Raw genomic sequence first — 16,639 nt, 5'->3', positions numbered from 1 at the left:
TCTCTTTCCTTCAGCTGAAGCTTGTGGAGGTTTCTGACACATCATGGTAGGTTTTAATATCTGCTTGGCTTCCCCTAACATTATCTTTGAATGAATGGGCTGTTGTAACTTTTCTGAAACAGCAGGATGTCCATCGCTCTGAATTTTTAGGTTGTTCTCTTCACTGCTTCCCTTGATCTTCTCCAGATTAGACAAGTGGGCAGCAGAGTTTATAATCCTCCCTGTTTTAATCAATCCAAGCCGGATTCGAACTAGAGTAGGGTCCTGCAATTGGCGCCTTTTTTGATAGCCGGTTAAATTTTGTGGTCTGCTTTCACTTTTTTCAACATGTCTGAGGTTTTTAGGGCTTATGCTTTCAAGCGTTGAAGGCTTGGTAACTTGGTAGCAGATGTTCGAATTTTGTTTTAGTTTCTCTTGCTGTTGAGGTCTGAATGGATATTGTTGTAGGCCAGTTTGCTTTTTTTGACCTCTCGTGTTGGTTATGGGGATTGATCTGACGCTTCTCTCAGTGGATGAAATGGGTGTAAATCTAGATATTTTGCTGTCTATTGGCCATGTTTTACCACGTACATTAGCAGAATGTAATGGTTTGTCTTTGTCAGTTGGTAGCTGTCTAATTGTCGTCTCTGTTTGAGAAATGGCCTTGACTGGCTTCAGTTGTGGTGAATTCAGGGATGTATCCACTGTATTGATGTTGCTGTAGAACAATAGAAAATGGATGAGTGGCGTTAGGTTTGATAAATGAAGTTAAATAACATTTCAGCAAACTTTTCAACAGTGTAAAATATTGTAAAATTAAAGACATTAGCAATTATGTAATGTTTGGAAATGATAATGTATATTGAGAAAGGGGTTCTCAAACTGGGGTCCAAGGACTCCTAAAGGGGTGCAAGAGGGTTATAGGGGATTCGTAGAAAGATGTGAGAGATTTATTTTATTTGTAAAATGTACTTTATTGGTAATGTATTTTTATGGATGTAAAAGTTAACTCTAAAACTGCATTGAAATGATATTTAGTGTACTAAGGAAGTCAATTGTGCCTCACAACTGTTTGGTTACCCATATTCTTCAAAATATCTTTGTTTGTGCTCAGCCGGGAAAAAAAAAAAAAAAAAATTATACAAGTTTGGAATAACTTAAGGGTGAGTAAATGATAACAGAATTTCATTTTTGGGTAAACAATCCCTTCAATAATTTGCTTCAGTACAGTAACAATAAAAAAAAGTGTTTAATTTTGCAAACAGCAATGCTTTATAGTATTACATTGTTTCTCACACAGTATGAATGAGTCTTTATATTTTAGGGAGGGCGGTTAGTCATATGCAAATTTGGGGGTCATTGGCATCAAAAAGTTTGAAAACATCTGTATTGAGAGAAACATACCTGGTTGGAGAACTGTGTGTCTGGTTCTCTTGTTCCAAACTTTGACTGAAGGAGGAAATGTGGATGGGCTTTTTTAAGACAACCGAGGGGGAAAGAGGCACGGGACAGTGGGATACTCTAGTGGGTGAGGTAGATGGGTCACATGTGGGACAGGGAGACAGACGGACAGGAGAGTAAGATGAAATAAAGTGAGACGATGGACTGAGACGAGAAGGAGAAGTGGATAAAGGTGAGAGACGGGAGGGAGAGGAGGCTGAGGTAACTGGACATGGTGAGAGACTGGAAGGGGAAGGAGAAGAAGGGTCAAGACATGGAGAGAGTCTTGCTGAGGACAGAGAGGATGTGTTGAAAGAAGACCCTGTAGGTAATGTGTTTCCAGTTGGGTCTTGCTCCCCTGGGTTCATTGCAGTATAAGACACAGCCTATGAGATTTCATGAAAAAGTCTGAAGCATGTAATACATATGTAGTAAGTAGTTTAATTTAAAATGTCACTGTAACTGAAAAGAATCTTGACTAGATAAAAAAAATAAGACTAACATTACAAAAAAGGATTCCAAAGTAAATTTGTCCATTGAATCTACAGAAAAGGTGTTGGATTATCCTACTACGGCATATAGTGAGTACATCAAATTCTGAAAGTGATATGTAATATTACTGACCTGTGATCCTGTGGCTTGTTTACTGGAAGAGAGGAGCGAGAGAATGAAGGGGGAAGAGTGCGTCAGGAAATGGTGGGTACTAGACTTACATTCCCTCCATTCTTCTCATCTGAAGCTCCACTGTCTCATTCACCCACTCTATTCACATCATACTCGCTAAATGGCAAAATTTGTGAAACTCCAAAATCAAGTGGAAACATGCAGAGGAGAACTATTTCTTGACCAGTTTGTGTTTAATATAGTAATATTTCCAAGAGGGGAAAAAAACAGGCTTCAGTTGATGGTACAATTATCCACTTTGTTATGAATGCCTTTATTATGTATGATTGTCCAAAGTAACAATTTAACATTGTTTGAATCCAAGAAACACTGCATTCTGTTAATGAAAATTGGTGTGCATCTAGACGCTATACTGACTTAAAATAATGCAAGACACACAAAACTATTGGCACATAAAAATAACTACTAAAACACTTCCAAGGCCTCGGATAAAAACAGTAGCCCACAAAAAAGACTATAATAACAAAGTTTTTTTTTTTAGTATCTTAAGGGCCGTTTACACATCAGTTTTCAACTAAAAACGGAAAACTTTTTATGCATTTTGGCCATTCATTTACACGACAACAGCGTTTTGGGGGTCTGAAAAAATTATTGTCTCTGTGTAAACTACAAAAACACAAATTTGTGAAAGCAATGAAGTCATGCGCATACGTATTACATGTTCATTCTTTATGCACGTAGACAAAGTGACATCGCCAACTACTGGCCTGGCATGAATAATACAGCATTGTTAGTCGTTTTCGCAGATCCGTGTGAACAAGGATCGTTTTGACAACGCTGTCGTCTGTAAACGTGACAGAAAAACTTTTCCGTTTTTAGTACATCATTGTCGTAACGTACCCTTAAAGACATTGCAAAAGTTAAAACATCTGCAACAGATGATACAACTAAAATGGTGTTATTAAAAAGAACAAGTCTCGAATATACTTTTAAAATAAGGCAACTTTTTATATCAGCAGCTTGTAACTGCTCAGTTTTAGATATTTTCTTTTCTTTATTTGATGCCTAATGACAATTATAGCATATTGAGTAGTTCAAGTTCCCTATAGTTTACTCTTTAATTCACAGTATATGTATCTTGTGACATAGATTTTCCAGATTTTTCAGGCATGTTCACAACCCGGAACATGACCGTCATGACCTGGAAACATTCCATTTTGTTTGTTCATTGTATGTAATGTGTTTTCATACAATACCCCCTTCACACATAAGTCAAGGTTGCTCCTCCAGTTTGGCCAAATGTCACTAAAATTTACTCTAACATTGCCTTGTGTGGGGGGTTTGTTAGGAACCATCTCTGGATTTGATCAAATCGTTTTGCAGGGCCGAAATCTTTATTTAGTGATTTTCTGATGGCATATTTTGTGTCAGTGTCGTTGATATGCTACAACAGGTAAACATGTCAGTTGTACACTTCATCCCGACCAAAAATTAGGCTAGAATAGCAATATGTATTATTATTTTCGACTGCAATGTCAAGAGGTGGCTCATTCCTGAAGAACTTATATTCAACTGGTTTAACTTATCACTTTGACTTTACCACTTTAAAGGGTTAGTTCACACAAAAATGAAAATAATGTCATTTATTACTCACCCTCATGTTGTTCTAAACCCGCAAGACCTTCATTCATCTTCGGAACACAAATTAAAATATTTTTGATTAAATCCGATGCATTCAAAGCAATGACATTTCCTCTCTCAAGATCCATAAAGGTACTAAAAACATATTTAAAACAGTTCATGTGAGTTCAGTAGTTCTACCTTAATATTATAAAGCGACGAGAATACTTTTTGTGCGCCAAAAAAAAGCCCCCAAAATAACGACTTTTCAACAATATAGTGATGGGCCGATTTCAAAACACTGTTTCGGAGCTTTACGAATCGAATCAGTGACTCGGATCTCCTATCAAACGGCTAAACTGCTGAAATCATGTGACTTTGGCGCTCCGATTTGATTCGCAAAGCTCTGAAGCAGTGTTTTGAAATCGGCCCATCACTATATTGTTGAAAAGTCATTATTTTGTTTTTTTGGCGCACAAAAAAATTCTCGTCGCTTTATAATATTAAGGTAGAACTACTGAACTCGCATAAACTGTTTTAAATATGTTTTTAGTACATTTATGGATCTTGAGAGAGGAAATGTCATTGCTGTGAATGCAGGCCTCACTGAGCCATCGGATTTAATCAAAAATATCTTAATTTGTGTTGCGAAGATGAATGAAGGTCTTACAGGTGTGGAACGACATGAGGGTGAGTAATTAATTACATTATTTGCATTTTTGGGTGAACTAACCCTTTAACACTCTGAACAGCATACCGAGTTCAGTTACCCACTGACCCAAATTTAATTACCATTACAATGTTTAATGCAAATAACAATCATTGTAAATATAAATTAATTGAGTTCTGCAGTATTATTTTACCATTTTGCTCTGTACGTTGATTGCAGATCATTGCATATAACTAAAAAAAACCCTGTGATTTTGATAAAGTGGCATCAATGGGTGATTTGGCACAAATGGCTCATTGCTGCGTCCACACATGTCCCATCATAACAAGGCGTTGCTGTCGTCATCTCTGCAGTGTGTTTGCCTTGTGGGAGCCAGCGGCTGGTGTCTCAGTGATTTGTTGCTCCACTTGTGGGCATCCTGAAGACCAGGCTCCAGAAAATACAGACATGCTCCGAAACCAGCCAGGACCAGGACTGAGACCAGCAGATAGACAGGGACGAACCAGTCTAGAAACATCCAAGGCATTGTGCTATCTCAAAAGTATAGAAAGAGAGAAAACACGGAGACAGTTTTTTTATTCTCTGAATTAAAATGAAAACACACCTGTGTACTGCAATATATTAAACATTCCATGATCCATATCGAAATATGATGGTATTACCACTCATTCTTAACAGTACAGCAGGTTTTGTCAATCATTCCCACTTTACTCTACAGTACAACATGAAGTACAATGAAGATGAAGTACACTAAAAAATGAAGGACAGCACATCACCTTTACAATTGCACATTTGCATCATGTCTCCACATACCTGCAGTCTTTCTTTGATCGTCTGTGAACCGGCACTGTAGTTTGGGGTTTAAGGTGTTAAACCCAGGCTGAGCGGATAGAATCGTCTTAATAAAAATGCTGATTAATGAAGCCAAAAGATGGCTGGTGCATCTACATGGACGATTATATTATTATCTTATTCGATGCTATGGAATGAGGGATTTCTCGCACCCTTGCTTTTGTGCTCTCCTTGTCAAAGCTGTGCCATCCAGTTGGGAGGGGGGTAACCATGGAGACATCTCTGACGAAGAAAGGGTCAGAGCACAAGTTACATAATTTTTTTGTAACCCTTTCTCCCCCCAATCTCACATTCCTTGTCATTTCATGTCAAACTGGATCATGGCAGATATTATTGGAAATCATTTTTAAGAAGGACGTTGTGTTGTATAAATGTTTTCAAACGCCTTAAAGGGTGCAAATAAGCCACAGCATCATTCATCTGTCATTATTTACTCACACACTCATGTTGTTTTAAACCCGTTTGGCTTCCTTTCTTCCATGGAACACAAAAGGAGGCATATATATATATATATATATATATATAAAATAAAATGTAATATATGGTCATACCTGTTAGACAGGTAGAAAGGCCACAGGTAAATATGAAATTTAGTTCACTTAAATGAAAAGTTATTTTTTAAAGCCTAATACATTTCGAAATTGATTGCTTTTAATTATACTGTAATGTTGAATGTCTATAATTAATGTTTTTTTTTTAAAAAATCTATTTCATAGAGACATCAGTACCAGTATTAGTATCAGTGATACTGGTCTTCATTCATAAAAAGAAGCCATTAAACAAATATTTAAAATATCTTTAAGTTGTTTCTACATTAATTTGGAGAGTAATTGTGAAATTATTACATTATAAAAAATATTAAAACTCCAATGTTTTTAATCGCGATTAAGGGATTAGCTCACTTTAAAATGAAAAAATAACCTCAAGATTTACTCACCCTCAAGCCATCCTAGGTGTATATGACTTTCTTCTTTCTGATGAACACAATCGGAGTTATATTAATAAATATCCTGACGCATCCAAGCTTTATAATGGCAGTGAACGGGACCAATGTGTATGAAGCTCAAGACGTGTAAGAAGCTGGACGAGTCTGAGTTTGGCGGTTGCCAGGAGAACGGTACTTGCCTGACTGCATTGTGCCAAATGTAAAGTTTGGTGGAGGGGGGATTGTGGTGTGGGGTTGTTTTTCAGGGGTTGGGCTTGGCCCCTTAGTTCCAGTGAAAGGAACTCTTAATGCTTCAGCATACCAAGACATTTTGGACAATTTCATGCTCCCAACTTTGTGGGAACAGTTTGGGGATGGCACCTTCCTGTTCCAACATGACAAGGTCCATTAAGACATGGATGAGTGAGTTTGGTGTGGAGGAACTTGACTAGCCTGCACAGAGTCCTGAGCTCATCCCGATAGAACACCTTTGGGATGAATTAGAGCAGAGACTTGCGAGGCCTTCTCGTCCAACATCACTGCCTGACCTCACAAATGCACTTCTAAAAGAATGGTCAAAAATTCCCATAAACACACCGCTAAACCTTGTGGAAAGCCTTCCCAGAAGAGTTAAAGCTGTTATAGCTGCAAAGGGTGGGCCAACTCCATATTAAACCCTGTGGATTAAGAATGGGATGTCATTAAAGTTCATGTGCACGTATAGAAGAAAGTCATAGAAGAAAGAAAGTCATACAGGTTTGGAATGATACAAGTAAAAATGTATGAATTTTTAGGTGGACTATCCCTTTAACATCTCCTTTTGTTCACAGGCTATGAAAGAAAGAAAATCACACAGATTTGAGGGTAAATGATTACTGAATTAAATTTTTTAACATGAATGACACTTTCCCGATTAATCTTCCTAATGTAATCTTTCTAGTGTGTGCGTACACACACACACACACACACACACACACACACACACACACACACACACACACACACTTTGGAGCCAATACATTACTCTTTAAGCCTTACTAGCTTGAGGTAAGCAATGCTTGACTGAATAAACATAAAGCAGATTCTTAAACACAAGCACACACAAATATAATCTCATCACAATAATGCCCATTACACAGTTGTTGGCCTTCAGAGTATCATGCTATTGATAGTCTCAAATGTAAGGCAAAACTGAGCAGCATTTGACCTACATATGAGCACAAGGCAAACGCAAGATGTGCAGCTTTCAGCAAAGCCTGAAGGAAATTAAACTCAAAGACACATTTACAACAATCTGCACTTTCACAAATACAAATTCTGCAAAGAATCCTGAAAAAAAATATCATGGTTTTCACAAAAATATTAAGCAGCACAACGGTTTTCAACATTGATAATAATAAATGTTTCTTGAGCAGCAAATCAGCATATTGGAATGATTTCTGAAGGATCATGTGATCCTGAAGACTGGAGTAATGATGCTGAAAATTCAGAACATTTAATGGCACATAGCCAAGCTATTTTTACATTTTGTTTCTGGCTCAGAAATTACACACATGAATCTTTAATTTTGTATCACCACAATAACAAAACAAAACAAAAATCACGGATGTTTTTAATTAATATTTATTAACATTAATAGATGTTTTCACAAAAAAAAACTTTTATGTGTATCACATGGCCAGCTTTTCAATGAGTAGATTAAATCTAGTAATGCTTAAAGATGATTTGGTACTAGAGCTTTTTTTGTTTTAAGACTACAATTAATGTCAGCAGCCTTTAATTTTAATTTACACAACATAAAGAGAGTCATTAACAAAAGGTATTCATACCCTTAACCGACTCCACAGAACACTGGCCTTAATGGGAAGACCAAAATTCAAAGCAATGTATTTTGCGAATTTAATGCTGTGAATCCACACCTCAAAAAGCACCATACCTCCTGTGAGGTGTGAATGTGGTGGAGATTTCCATCAGCATTAAAACTGGAAGACAAATGGATGAATGGAGTGCAAAATACTGCAAATGTTCAGAAGGTTTTCTAGCAAAACACCTTTTGTAAAATGAGAAAATAAGTTTGTTATGCTTAAAAAAGTATTGCAATATAACACAAAATTATGATAATTGGTTAATGATGTGAATACTTTGGATCAGTAAATTTCATTGTTTAAATCTGCATGTGTGTGTTATAATTTCGAAGTCTGATTGTTGTCACATTCACTTTCTATTTTGTCAGGACTGTGTGACTGAAAAAAATCAGTGATGATGGAGGCCATGGACTCAGGTTTGTTGAGGTGAATGTGATGGTCTCCTTCTATGTCAATAATGGTGGCCTGCAGAGGAGTGAGAAAGATATATTTGTACATACTTGTACATTCCAGACATACATTTTGCCCTCATTTTTGTGTGTATGTATCTTACTTTTTGATCAGACCAGCCCTTCCGAATCATATCACTATATCCATTAGGTAGAGTAAACGTTTTGAACAGACCCTCACTTGCCCTGGAAAATAAACATCTTTAAGACACAAATTCTGTCTGATAGTGACAGTGTTTTTAACAATAGTCCCAAAAAGTATTTGGGCACTAAAGTCTCACATCAATTGTTCACAGATGTCAATTGGTAGAGGTGCACGATTCTGTATTCTATATTTTTGTTTAAACTAGAGATCCCAATTTTCCCACAATTCTGAACAGACAGTTAAACAAAATAACAGGCATTTTACTAGAGGTTCTCACAAAATGTTAATTGTCTATTTAAAATGTTTAATTAATTTAAATGAATTTGAATGAATTATTTTTAAAAAATCAGGTTGAATGAATGAATCAATGACTCACAAGAACGCTTCACTTGTTTCATTACTGGATTTTTGAACGAACCTCTTGAATGAATGATTCAATCACAAATAAACTGAACAGATTTTGTCTGTTAAAAAGGTTTAACAGACACAGGCGAATTATCGTCATTTAGGAATGAGATTGCGTGGGTATCTGAATCGAAATCGCGATTTTTTTTTTAAACAATTAATCGTGCACTTGGTTTAAATATCTTTTTTAGTACAATGACATTCAGGCATTTTGTATAACTTAACTGTCGAATACTTTTTGGGGACACTTTATTTAAAATAGCAAAATATTATTCATACTGTACATTATAATGTTATGATGCCTAAATTGACTTGTAGCACTTAAAATGGCTTTTATTTTGAATTTATTTACACATAACAGTAGATCATTTAATATCTGCCAGTGCCAATTTACCACCTTGGAATTATGAGCTTCTATCTGCATTCTGAGCGGTTTTAAGATATTGAGCTTCAAATTTTTTGCATTCCACTTGACTTTGTAGATAGAACCTTTTTGTTTTCTACATAAAAAGTCCCAAAATTATGGAAGCCCGTTTCCACCACTAAATTAAAAATAAAAACAGTAATTGTGAGTTTTTATCTCAGAATTCTGACTTTTTTTTCCTCACAATTACGATTTATAAAGTCAGAATTCCGAGATATAAACTTGCAATTGCGAGATAAAAAGTCAGAGTTCTGAGATAAAAACTCGCAATTACTGTTTTTATTTTTTTATTTAGTGGTGGAAACGGGCTTCCATACAAAATGTACACAACTTAAAAAAAAAAGTAAAGTAAAAAAAAAAAAAAAAAAAAATCACAATGTAAATAAGTCACAGAATAAGAATATGTGAATAAATAAATTTTGACAAAAATGTCAGATAGAACCTTATAATTCCAAGGCGTTCCAAATTACTGATTTCTGGCCATAACATGAAAATAATCATCATCCTATCAGCACTGGACAGAAATGTAATAATGGTACATCCCTAATTTTGAGCATTGTGCATAAATGTGTACAGTGTTTCTCATGAATGCTATGAAAACTTGTGTGTGTGTGTGTGAATTGAACTCACAGCAGTAGCAGCACTCTGGCTTTAATTAGTGACAGCATGTAGAGGCCTTGTTGCATACTAATATTTACAATGTTTTTCTGAAACAAAACCAAATATCACCAGTTAGCAGACAAAGATATATCACATTAATCATGATGTGTACAGTGTATATTTTCACACATTCCTTCCTAAACAAGACATTTGTAAAGCAGAAAACATGATACTGAGAGGTTTCGGCAGCTCTGCCACAGATAAATGTGGGTTAAACAGTAGAGCAAAATCTGAAATCTTGTTATCTGGAATAAACAAACAACTGAAATGTAAAAGAATGAATAAATATATAGAAATGGCTCACCAGGTTGATCCTGAAGTCTCTGGTGAATATAAATCCTTTAAGAGAAAGGAAATCATTTAGAGAGCTTGATATAATAAAATGTTTTGTCTGAGCAAAACCTGTGAGAAAGTCTAGGAGTGAATGTACAACTGCAGCATGTCTTACCTCCTTCAACCTCTCTGACTGCTCGCTCCAACAGAATATCTGCAGACTGATCGGAAAGAACGGGGTTTGCAACCTTCAACCTGAAAGAGAACAATAATTATTTATATATAATACATTACAATTTGTTTAGGGTCAGTACAACTTTTAGGAAAGGGAATTAATGCTTTTATTCGGCAAGGGTGCATTAAATTGATCAAAAGTGACAGTAAAGATAGTTACACTTTATTTTTAGGTGACGTAGTTATTGTACTTATTTAAATAAGTACTGAGTAATAGTAATTAACTACATGTACTTACTATTAAGTAGGGTTAGGGTTTGGTTTAGGGTTAGTTACTTGTAATTATGCAATATTACTGTAGTAACTACATGTAACATGTAACTGTCACCTTGATTTTTTTTTTTACCAATTTAAAATGTTAGTATGTTACAAAAGATTTCCATTTCATTTTCTATTTTAAATTCTATTTCAATTAGACAAAGAATAATAATAATTAAACAATATATATCAATATGAGGTGAAAAAAATTAGAAAACTAAACTTAAAATGGCAAAAATTTAGTTAAAGAGGAATGAGAATGGAGTTAGAGATAAGACCTTACAATTGTGGGAAAGAATGTGGCAAAGCTTACCTGTTGAAACTCAACAGAAAACAAGAACATTCATGTTTATTGCAGACAAACAAATATATGACATCAGGCATTCTTCACCTTTCTTTGGCTTTCTCGTATGTGTACACCTTCTCTCTCCTTTCATTCATCTTGTTGTCATAATGGATTTGATCATTTATCCCTTCACTCATGTTTTTAAACTTGTTAGTCTAAGGAAGGAGAAACAAACATTTATCTTGTATGCATGTTGAACAAGGAGTTTTCTCTATGTTTACAGACTCTAGCATGCTCTATTTATTAGGGGCCAAGCACTGAAGCTGCGATGGCACCTATTGTATCTGTTGCACCAGTGGTGTGAGGACCCTATTGTAATTGCTCAGTCAATTATTCTTCTTCTCTGAAATGAATCACATTTTTGAGGGCCTAAACATGCTCGAAAACTCATGAAACTTTGCACACGTGTCAGAAGTGGTGAAAATTTACGTCAGATATGGGTTTCAGAATTAGGCGTGGCAAAATGGCTCGATAGCGCCACCTACAAAATTTCAATTAAGCGCCTTTCACACTATGTTTCATGTACAGGTATGAAATTCGGTAGACACGTGTAACAGCCCAATACCTACAAAAAAGTCCCTTGGTGCAAAATCTGTAAACCCAACAGGAAGTGAGATATTTTGAATTTTCTCTGCAAAATTTCCAGCAATTGTACTTTAACGAACTCCTCCTAGAACTTTAATCAGAAAAACATCATATTCGGTCAGTCTAATCTAAAGGCCTTGGCGACGTTAAATTGCGAAGATCTAGAGTTTTCGCTGAAGGGTTTCGCCATGAAAGTTGTTGTAACTTGGGCATACAATGTCCGATCTGCCCCAAACTTCACATGTGTGATAAGAGTCCTGGCTAGAAGACATCTATATGCCAATATTCAGTTAGTCTTAGCGCCACCTGCTGACAGCAGGAACTGTGGTGCATCAAAATGACTTTGCCATATTTCTCCTCTATTTATCCGCTTAAATGAATATCGCCCATTGTTCAGTTTTCCTAAGGCCACCAGGTGGCAGTAAGCCCGGGTGTGAGAGTCATCTGCCATCACTCTTTCATCGCTGCTTTCAGCTTTAATTATTCTTCTTCTTCCGCTCAACATAAACTACAGCAAATTTGTCTCTAGATCAAACTCTCTAGCGCCACCACTTGTCCAAAGTTTCACTTATGTTTATGCTAATAACTTTTGAACCAAAAGGGTTAGAAACAAAATTCCTTGGTTCAATATGATTCGATTGCACCCTATGATGGCATTTTCTGTCATGAAAATTTTCCTGTCATATTTTCCTGCCAAAAAAAAAAAAACTACTTTTTCAAACTCCTCCTAGACGTTTGCTCCAATTTTCATGAAAATCAAATCAGATCATCTTCAGACTATGCTGGCAAAAAGTTACTGAAAATTCTCGAATAAAATACAAACAAATTTGAAGAAGAACATGCCAAATTGGACGCGAGGCTATATCTTTGCAACGCTTTAGCGCATTCTGACTGAAAATAGTACATGTCATCACAAGCATGACCTGAGGCTACATGCTGTGTTTCTGCACAGCGCCACCTACTGGTCTGGAGATAGCAAAAATAGAAAATGTCTATTTTTGCTCATAACTTCCGAACGGTTATTTATAAAGCTGGTCTTGTTAGATTCGGGGCATCATGCTGAGTTGAATGATATCCAATTTGACCATATCAGCCATTCTGGCCATCAGCCATTTTGCATTTTGTAGCAAAATGCTGTATTTTTTTTAAACACATTAGCATATCATTACGAAACTCGTTATGGGTCATCAGCATGATGCCCTGAAGGAGCCTGAGAAGTTTCGTGACAGCGCCACCTAGTGGTGAAATAAAAATATTCATATGCTCATAACTTTTGATTTGACTTATTTTCATCACCTTAGATTCCTGAATCCTTGCCGAGTCCAGCGATACCTAATATGCTAGGTTTCGCCTTATGGTTTGTGCAACGTTGTGATTTAGCATTAAAACAACATTTGAGAATATCTTCGAAACCTTTAGTCTGATCAAAACACAACCACCATAGGAAATTTGGAAACTTAGGCCATTGGCTAAATGTTACAGCCCAAATGCCAAAATTTTGATAGAAAGTGGAAAAAAAATGCACTCCATGTCGTGCATGGGTCATTTTTTATGTACACATACATGTCTATAACTCCTAAATGAAATGAGATATTTTCATCAAATTTGACACATTTATGGGCACACTCTGAGGACACATAAAAAAGGGATTGCACCTGTTGGTGACTAACTGAACAAAATATTAAATTGCCACTAACTACAATAAAGTATATGAAATAAAATACTATATTTTACTGATGATTTTACTTCTTGCTTGCTTCTTTGTGCTTGGCCCCTTAATGGCTGCTTGCAGCTATATTTGTTACCACTTCTGTTGGGAAAAATCCAAAAGCATCCAAGAGAACTACAGCTTCAACCATCTCAGGGTACAACGCACTAAACTGAAAAATCAGAATATTCACACATTACATTTACACGACACAGTGACTGTACTAAAACATTGGTTCTTAACTGTTGCGAAAACCAAAAATGTATCTGTTCAAAGGCAGCAGGGAAAAGCTCTATACTCATGCATAGGCAAGATAGCAAAATGTTAATAATTTAACAAACTGTTGGGCGTATACAGCTCATATTAATAATAACACATTTAAAGACATATTTGTGTACTTTTAACAATGCGTCATTTCAGTACTGTGATAGGTTGTCCCTTTATGTCAAATGTAAAATCTGGGTCATGAAAAAAATTTCAGAACTACTGTACTAAACAACTCATTTACATAAATAGAAAAGCATTATGATGGATACTCACCATTCCCGCCACATTCCCTCCTGTTAAAGAAACATCAAATTATGGTAAATGGACAGGTATTTAATCCAGATCAAAAACAATATATACAGTAATTTGAATATCATAAATATTTGTTATTTATTTGTGAATGTTGATAGAGCATTACAACTTTATTGATTTTTTTTTATTTATTATAATTTCATTTATATTTCAGTGTCAAGATTAATAATGTGGTTATTTTATGTTACACCAAGATTGTTTATAGGTTTTTGTATGTATTCACTCTACAGTAAAATAAATATTATGCATAATTCGTGGGCATTCACAGCGCATTGCATTGTTTAGAACTAATAATCACAGTCTAACATGTAAGGCCCGTTCACACCAAGAACGATATAAAACCAATAACTGTTTTAGCATCCACACCAGTGGACGATGACGTTCTGTTTAGCTGTCGTCTGCCGCTTTAAAAACTCAAGCTCTTTAAAGCAGGATGGATTCTGACTGGCTCTCAATGTTTTTATCATTCATCAACTGTAAAAAATCATTCTGAAAGCGATTCCAACTTTCCCAACAGGTGTGAACGGGCCTTAAAAATTATTCTAAATGTAAAAGATAGCAGAATCCACTAACGATAACGGGAGAGAAGAACGATGTTGTTGGAATCACTTTCAGAATGATTTTCTCCAGCTGATGAATGATAAAAACATTGACATATATCCTATATCTTTACCCATGTTTGACCATTTACATTTTTCAAAATTTGTATTCAAACGACACACATGGATTAATTTAATGTATTTGGATTCATTTAAGCTCAAATCCTTGGAACTAATATTGCAGGTATTCAACAACGTGGATCATAATCTGGCATGAATAAGACATTTAGAGCACCGGGATGCTATAAATAGTAGGGCAATATGAAATCAGACTTGTGGCATTCATCCCAGTGTCCTTCTAATCCCCTCCTACTGATCTACAACTATATAGTTATATAATAGAAGAAAAGCTACAGAATACAAGGGCTTTACAGAGCACTACAATAACACAGCTACACAATACTATTATTCATCTTTAGCTAATTTACATAGATCCTCAGACCTTTCACACACTAAAGAGAACTTTGACCCATCAGTGAATGAAGACCGCAGTAAAAGAGTTGACTCACCCATACTATGTCCAATTATGGAGAATCGCTTCCACTGAAGAGCTGCGAACAAATGGAGAAAAAAATACAAATATAGTTAATTATATTTTTGCCTTGTTTTCAAATTAAAAATAACTAAGAATTCTTAAAACAAGATATATTTACTTTAGAAGCAACACTGCACAAGACTGAATACAAGTTTATTTTGCCATACTGTAATAGCAGTAACTTTTGCTAAACTTGCTAAAAAAAAAAAAAAATCAGAAAAAGAAAATACACTCACAATTCAGGACACCTTCTCTGAAAACAAGTTTTACTTCTCAGTTACATTTATCTTGTTTTAAGTATTTTTAGATATTTTAACTGTGGAAAATAAGGCAAAAATACTCATCACGTTACTGTTTTTGTAGTGAAGATGATTCGTTAAAAGTTTGTTACAAAGGTCTGAGTTGCATCAAACCTTCTACAACTCGCCGAACATCTGCCACATACAAAGGAAAGGTATAAAAGCATCCATCAGGCCTATGAGACGAGAGACCATGACCTGGAAAATCAATGGCTACGAATCTCCAGTCTGAGAGAGATGTGGAGAAAAAGAAAAGAGATAATGAGAACCACTGCCACTTCATCGACGCTTGTAAATGAAGTATGTAAGAATGAATTTATCAATGTGGATCTTCATGAATTCTTCTCTGGAATCAAATACTATACCTTTAGGAAGCAATGGAATCAAAGTATTGAACGTCCCGCTGTTGTCAGCCCAACCGTGCAAACACAGCACAGGACGACCATGAGAAGGACCCCAAACCTGACCTCTCATCTCTCCCCATGGGACAGTCATTCGGAACTCAGACGCTGTGTCAAAGTACAGAAGGGTCATAATTAGTTAAAATGCTCCCTAAATGTATTTAAAAGTTCATTTTGAAGCAGCCATGATGAATGTTAATCAATATACTTTTCAATCATTAAAAAAAGGCTGTTTCCTCACCTGCTCTCCTCATCGTAGTTGTGCCAAAGTGTCTGAGACACAGTGTCGCAGAAATCATTCTTACACCTTGAAGTGAAGTTTAAACCCCCTTACATGAGAGGGAGAAGCTCATGTTTATTTGAAAAAGATACTTTTTAAATGTTTGGAAGGTTACTTAACTTACATCTTAATTAATTTGAACATGACATGCATGAAGAAAAAAGTTTTCTTCACGGATGCAGAGAATTTTTCATGTATGAATACTTTTACATGTATATAAAACATATCTTAATGGTATAGTCATGCTTTCCAAATTAACTGCAAACTTACGTCGAGGGATATAAATCGCCTGTTCTTGAAGTTCACTATTTACAAGCACATCTCACACTGTGAGCAAAGCGCATTCTGACCAGTAACCTTGGAGTGATGATTTCAAAATAAAAGTCTTTTCCACTGAACAACAATTTTGTGCCTAAATGACAAAATAAAATAAAACAATACATTTTCAAAATTTATAACTAGTTTACCACTACAAAATACTGTG

At 35.6% G+C, this 16,639-nt stretch overlaps 1 protein-coding gene across 2 annotated transcripts; it reads right to left on the bottom strand.

Moving 5' to 3' along the window:
- Positions 1-7,717: 7,717 nt before the first annotated feature.
- On the bottom strand, positions 7,718-16,564 carry serhl (serine hydrolase like). 2 transcript variants are annotated; one of them, XM_051905602.1, is made up of 13 exons: positions 16,426-16,564; positions 16,117-16,204; positions 15,840-15,983; positions 15,589-15,702; positions 15,150-15,191; positions 14,003-14,022; positions 13,560-13,634; positions 11,215-11,324; positions 10,507-10,586; positions 10,363-10,397; positions 10,029-10,105; positions 8,529-8,610; positions 7,718-8,440 (listed from the first exon to the last, which is right to left on the bottom strand). In XM_051905602.1, exons 2-13 carry the CDS (start codon positions 16,172-16,174, stop codon positions 8,294-8,296), a joined length of 984 nt encoding a protein of 327 aa, XP_051761562.1. In that variant the 5' UTR covers positions 16,175-16,204; positions 16,426-16,564; the 3' UTR covers positions 7,718-8,293. The 2 variants fall into 2 exon arrangements, with proteins under 2 accessions (XP_051761562.1, XP_051761571.1); XM_051905611.1 differs by having other exon boundaries at positions 16,117-16,182; positions 16,426-16,444.
- Positions 16,565-16,639: the final 75 nt, after the last annotated feature.

Source organism: Ctenopharyngodon idella, chromosome 1, assembly GCF_019924925.1.
Source record: "Ctenopharyngodon idella isolate HZGC_01 chromosome 1, HZGC01, whole genome shotgun sequence".
Classification (NCBI taxonomy): domain Eukaryota; kingdom Metazoa; phylum Chordata; class Actinopteri; order Cypriniformes; family Xenocyprididae; genus Ctenopharyngodon; species Ctenopharyngodon idella.
The sequence above is the reverse complement of the archived record's forward strand: the minus strand, read 5'-3'. Positions and strand labels throughout refer to the sequence as shown.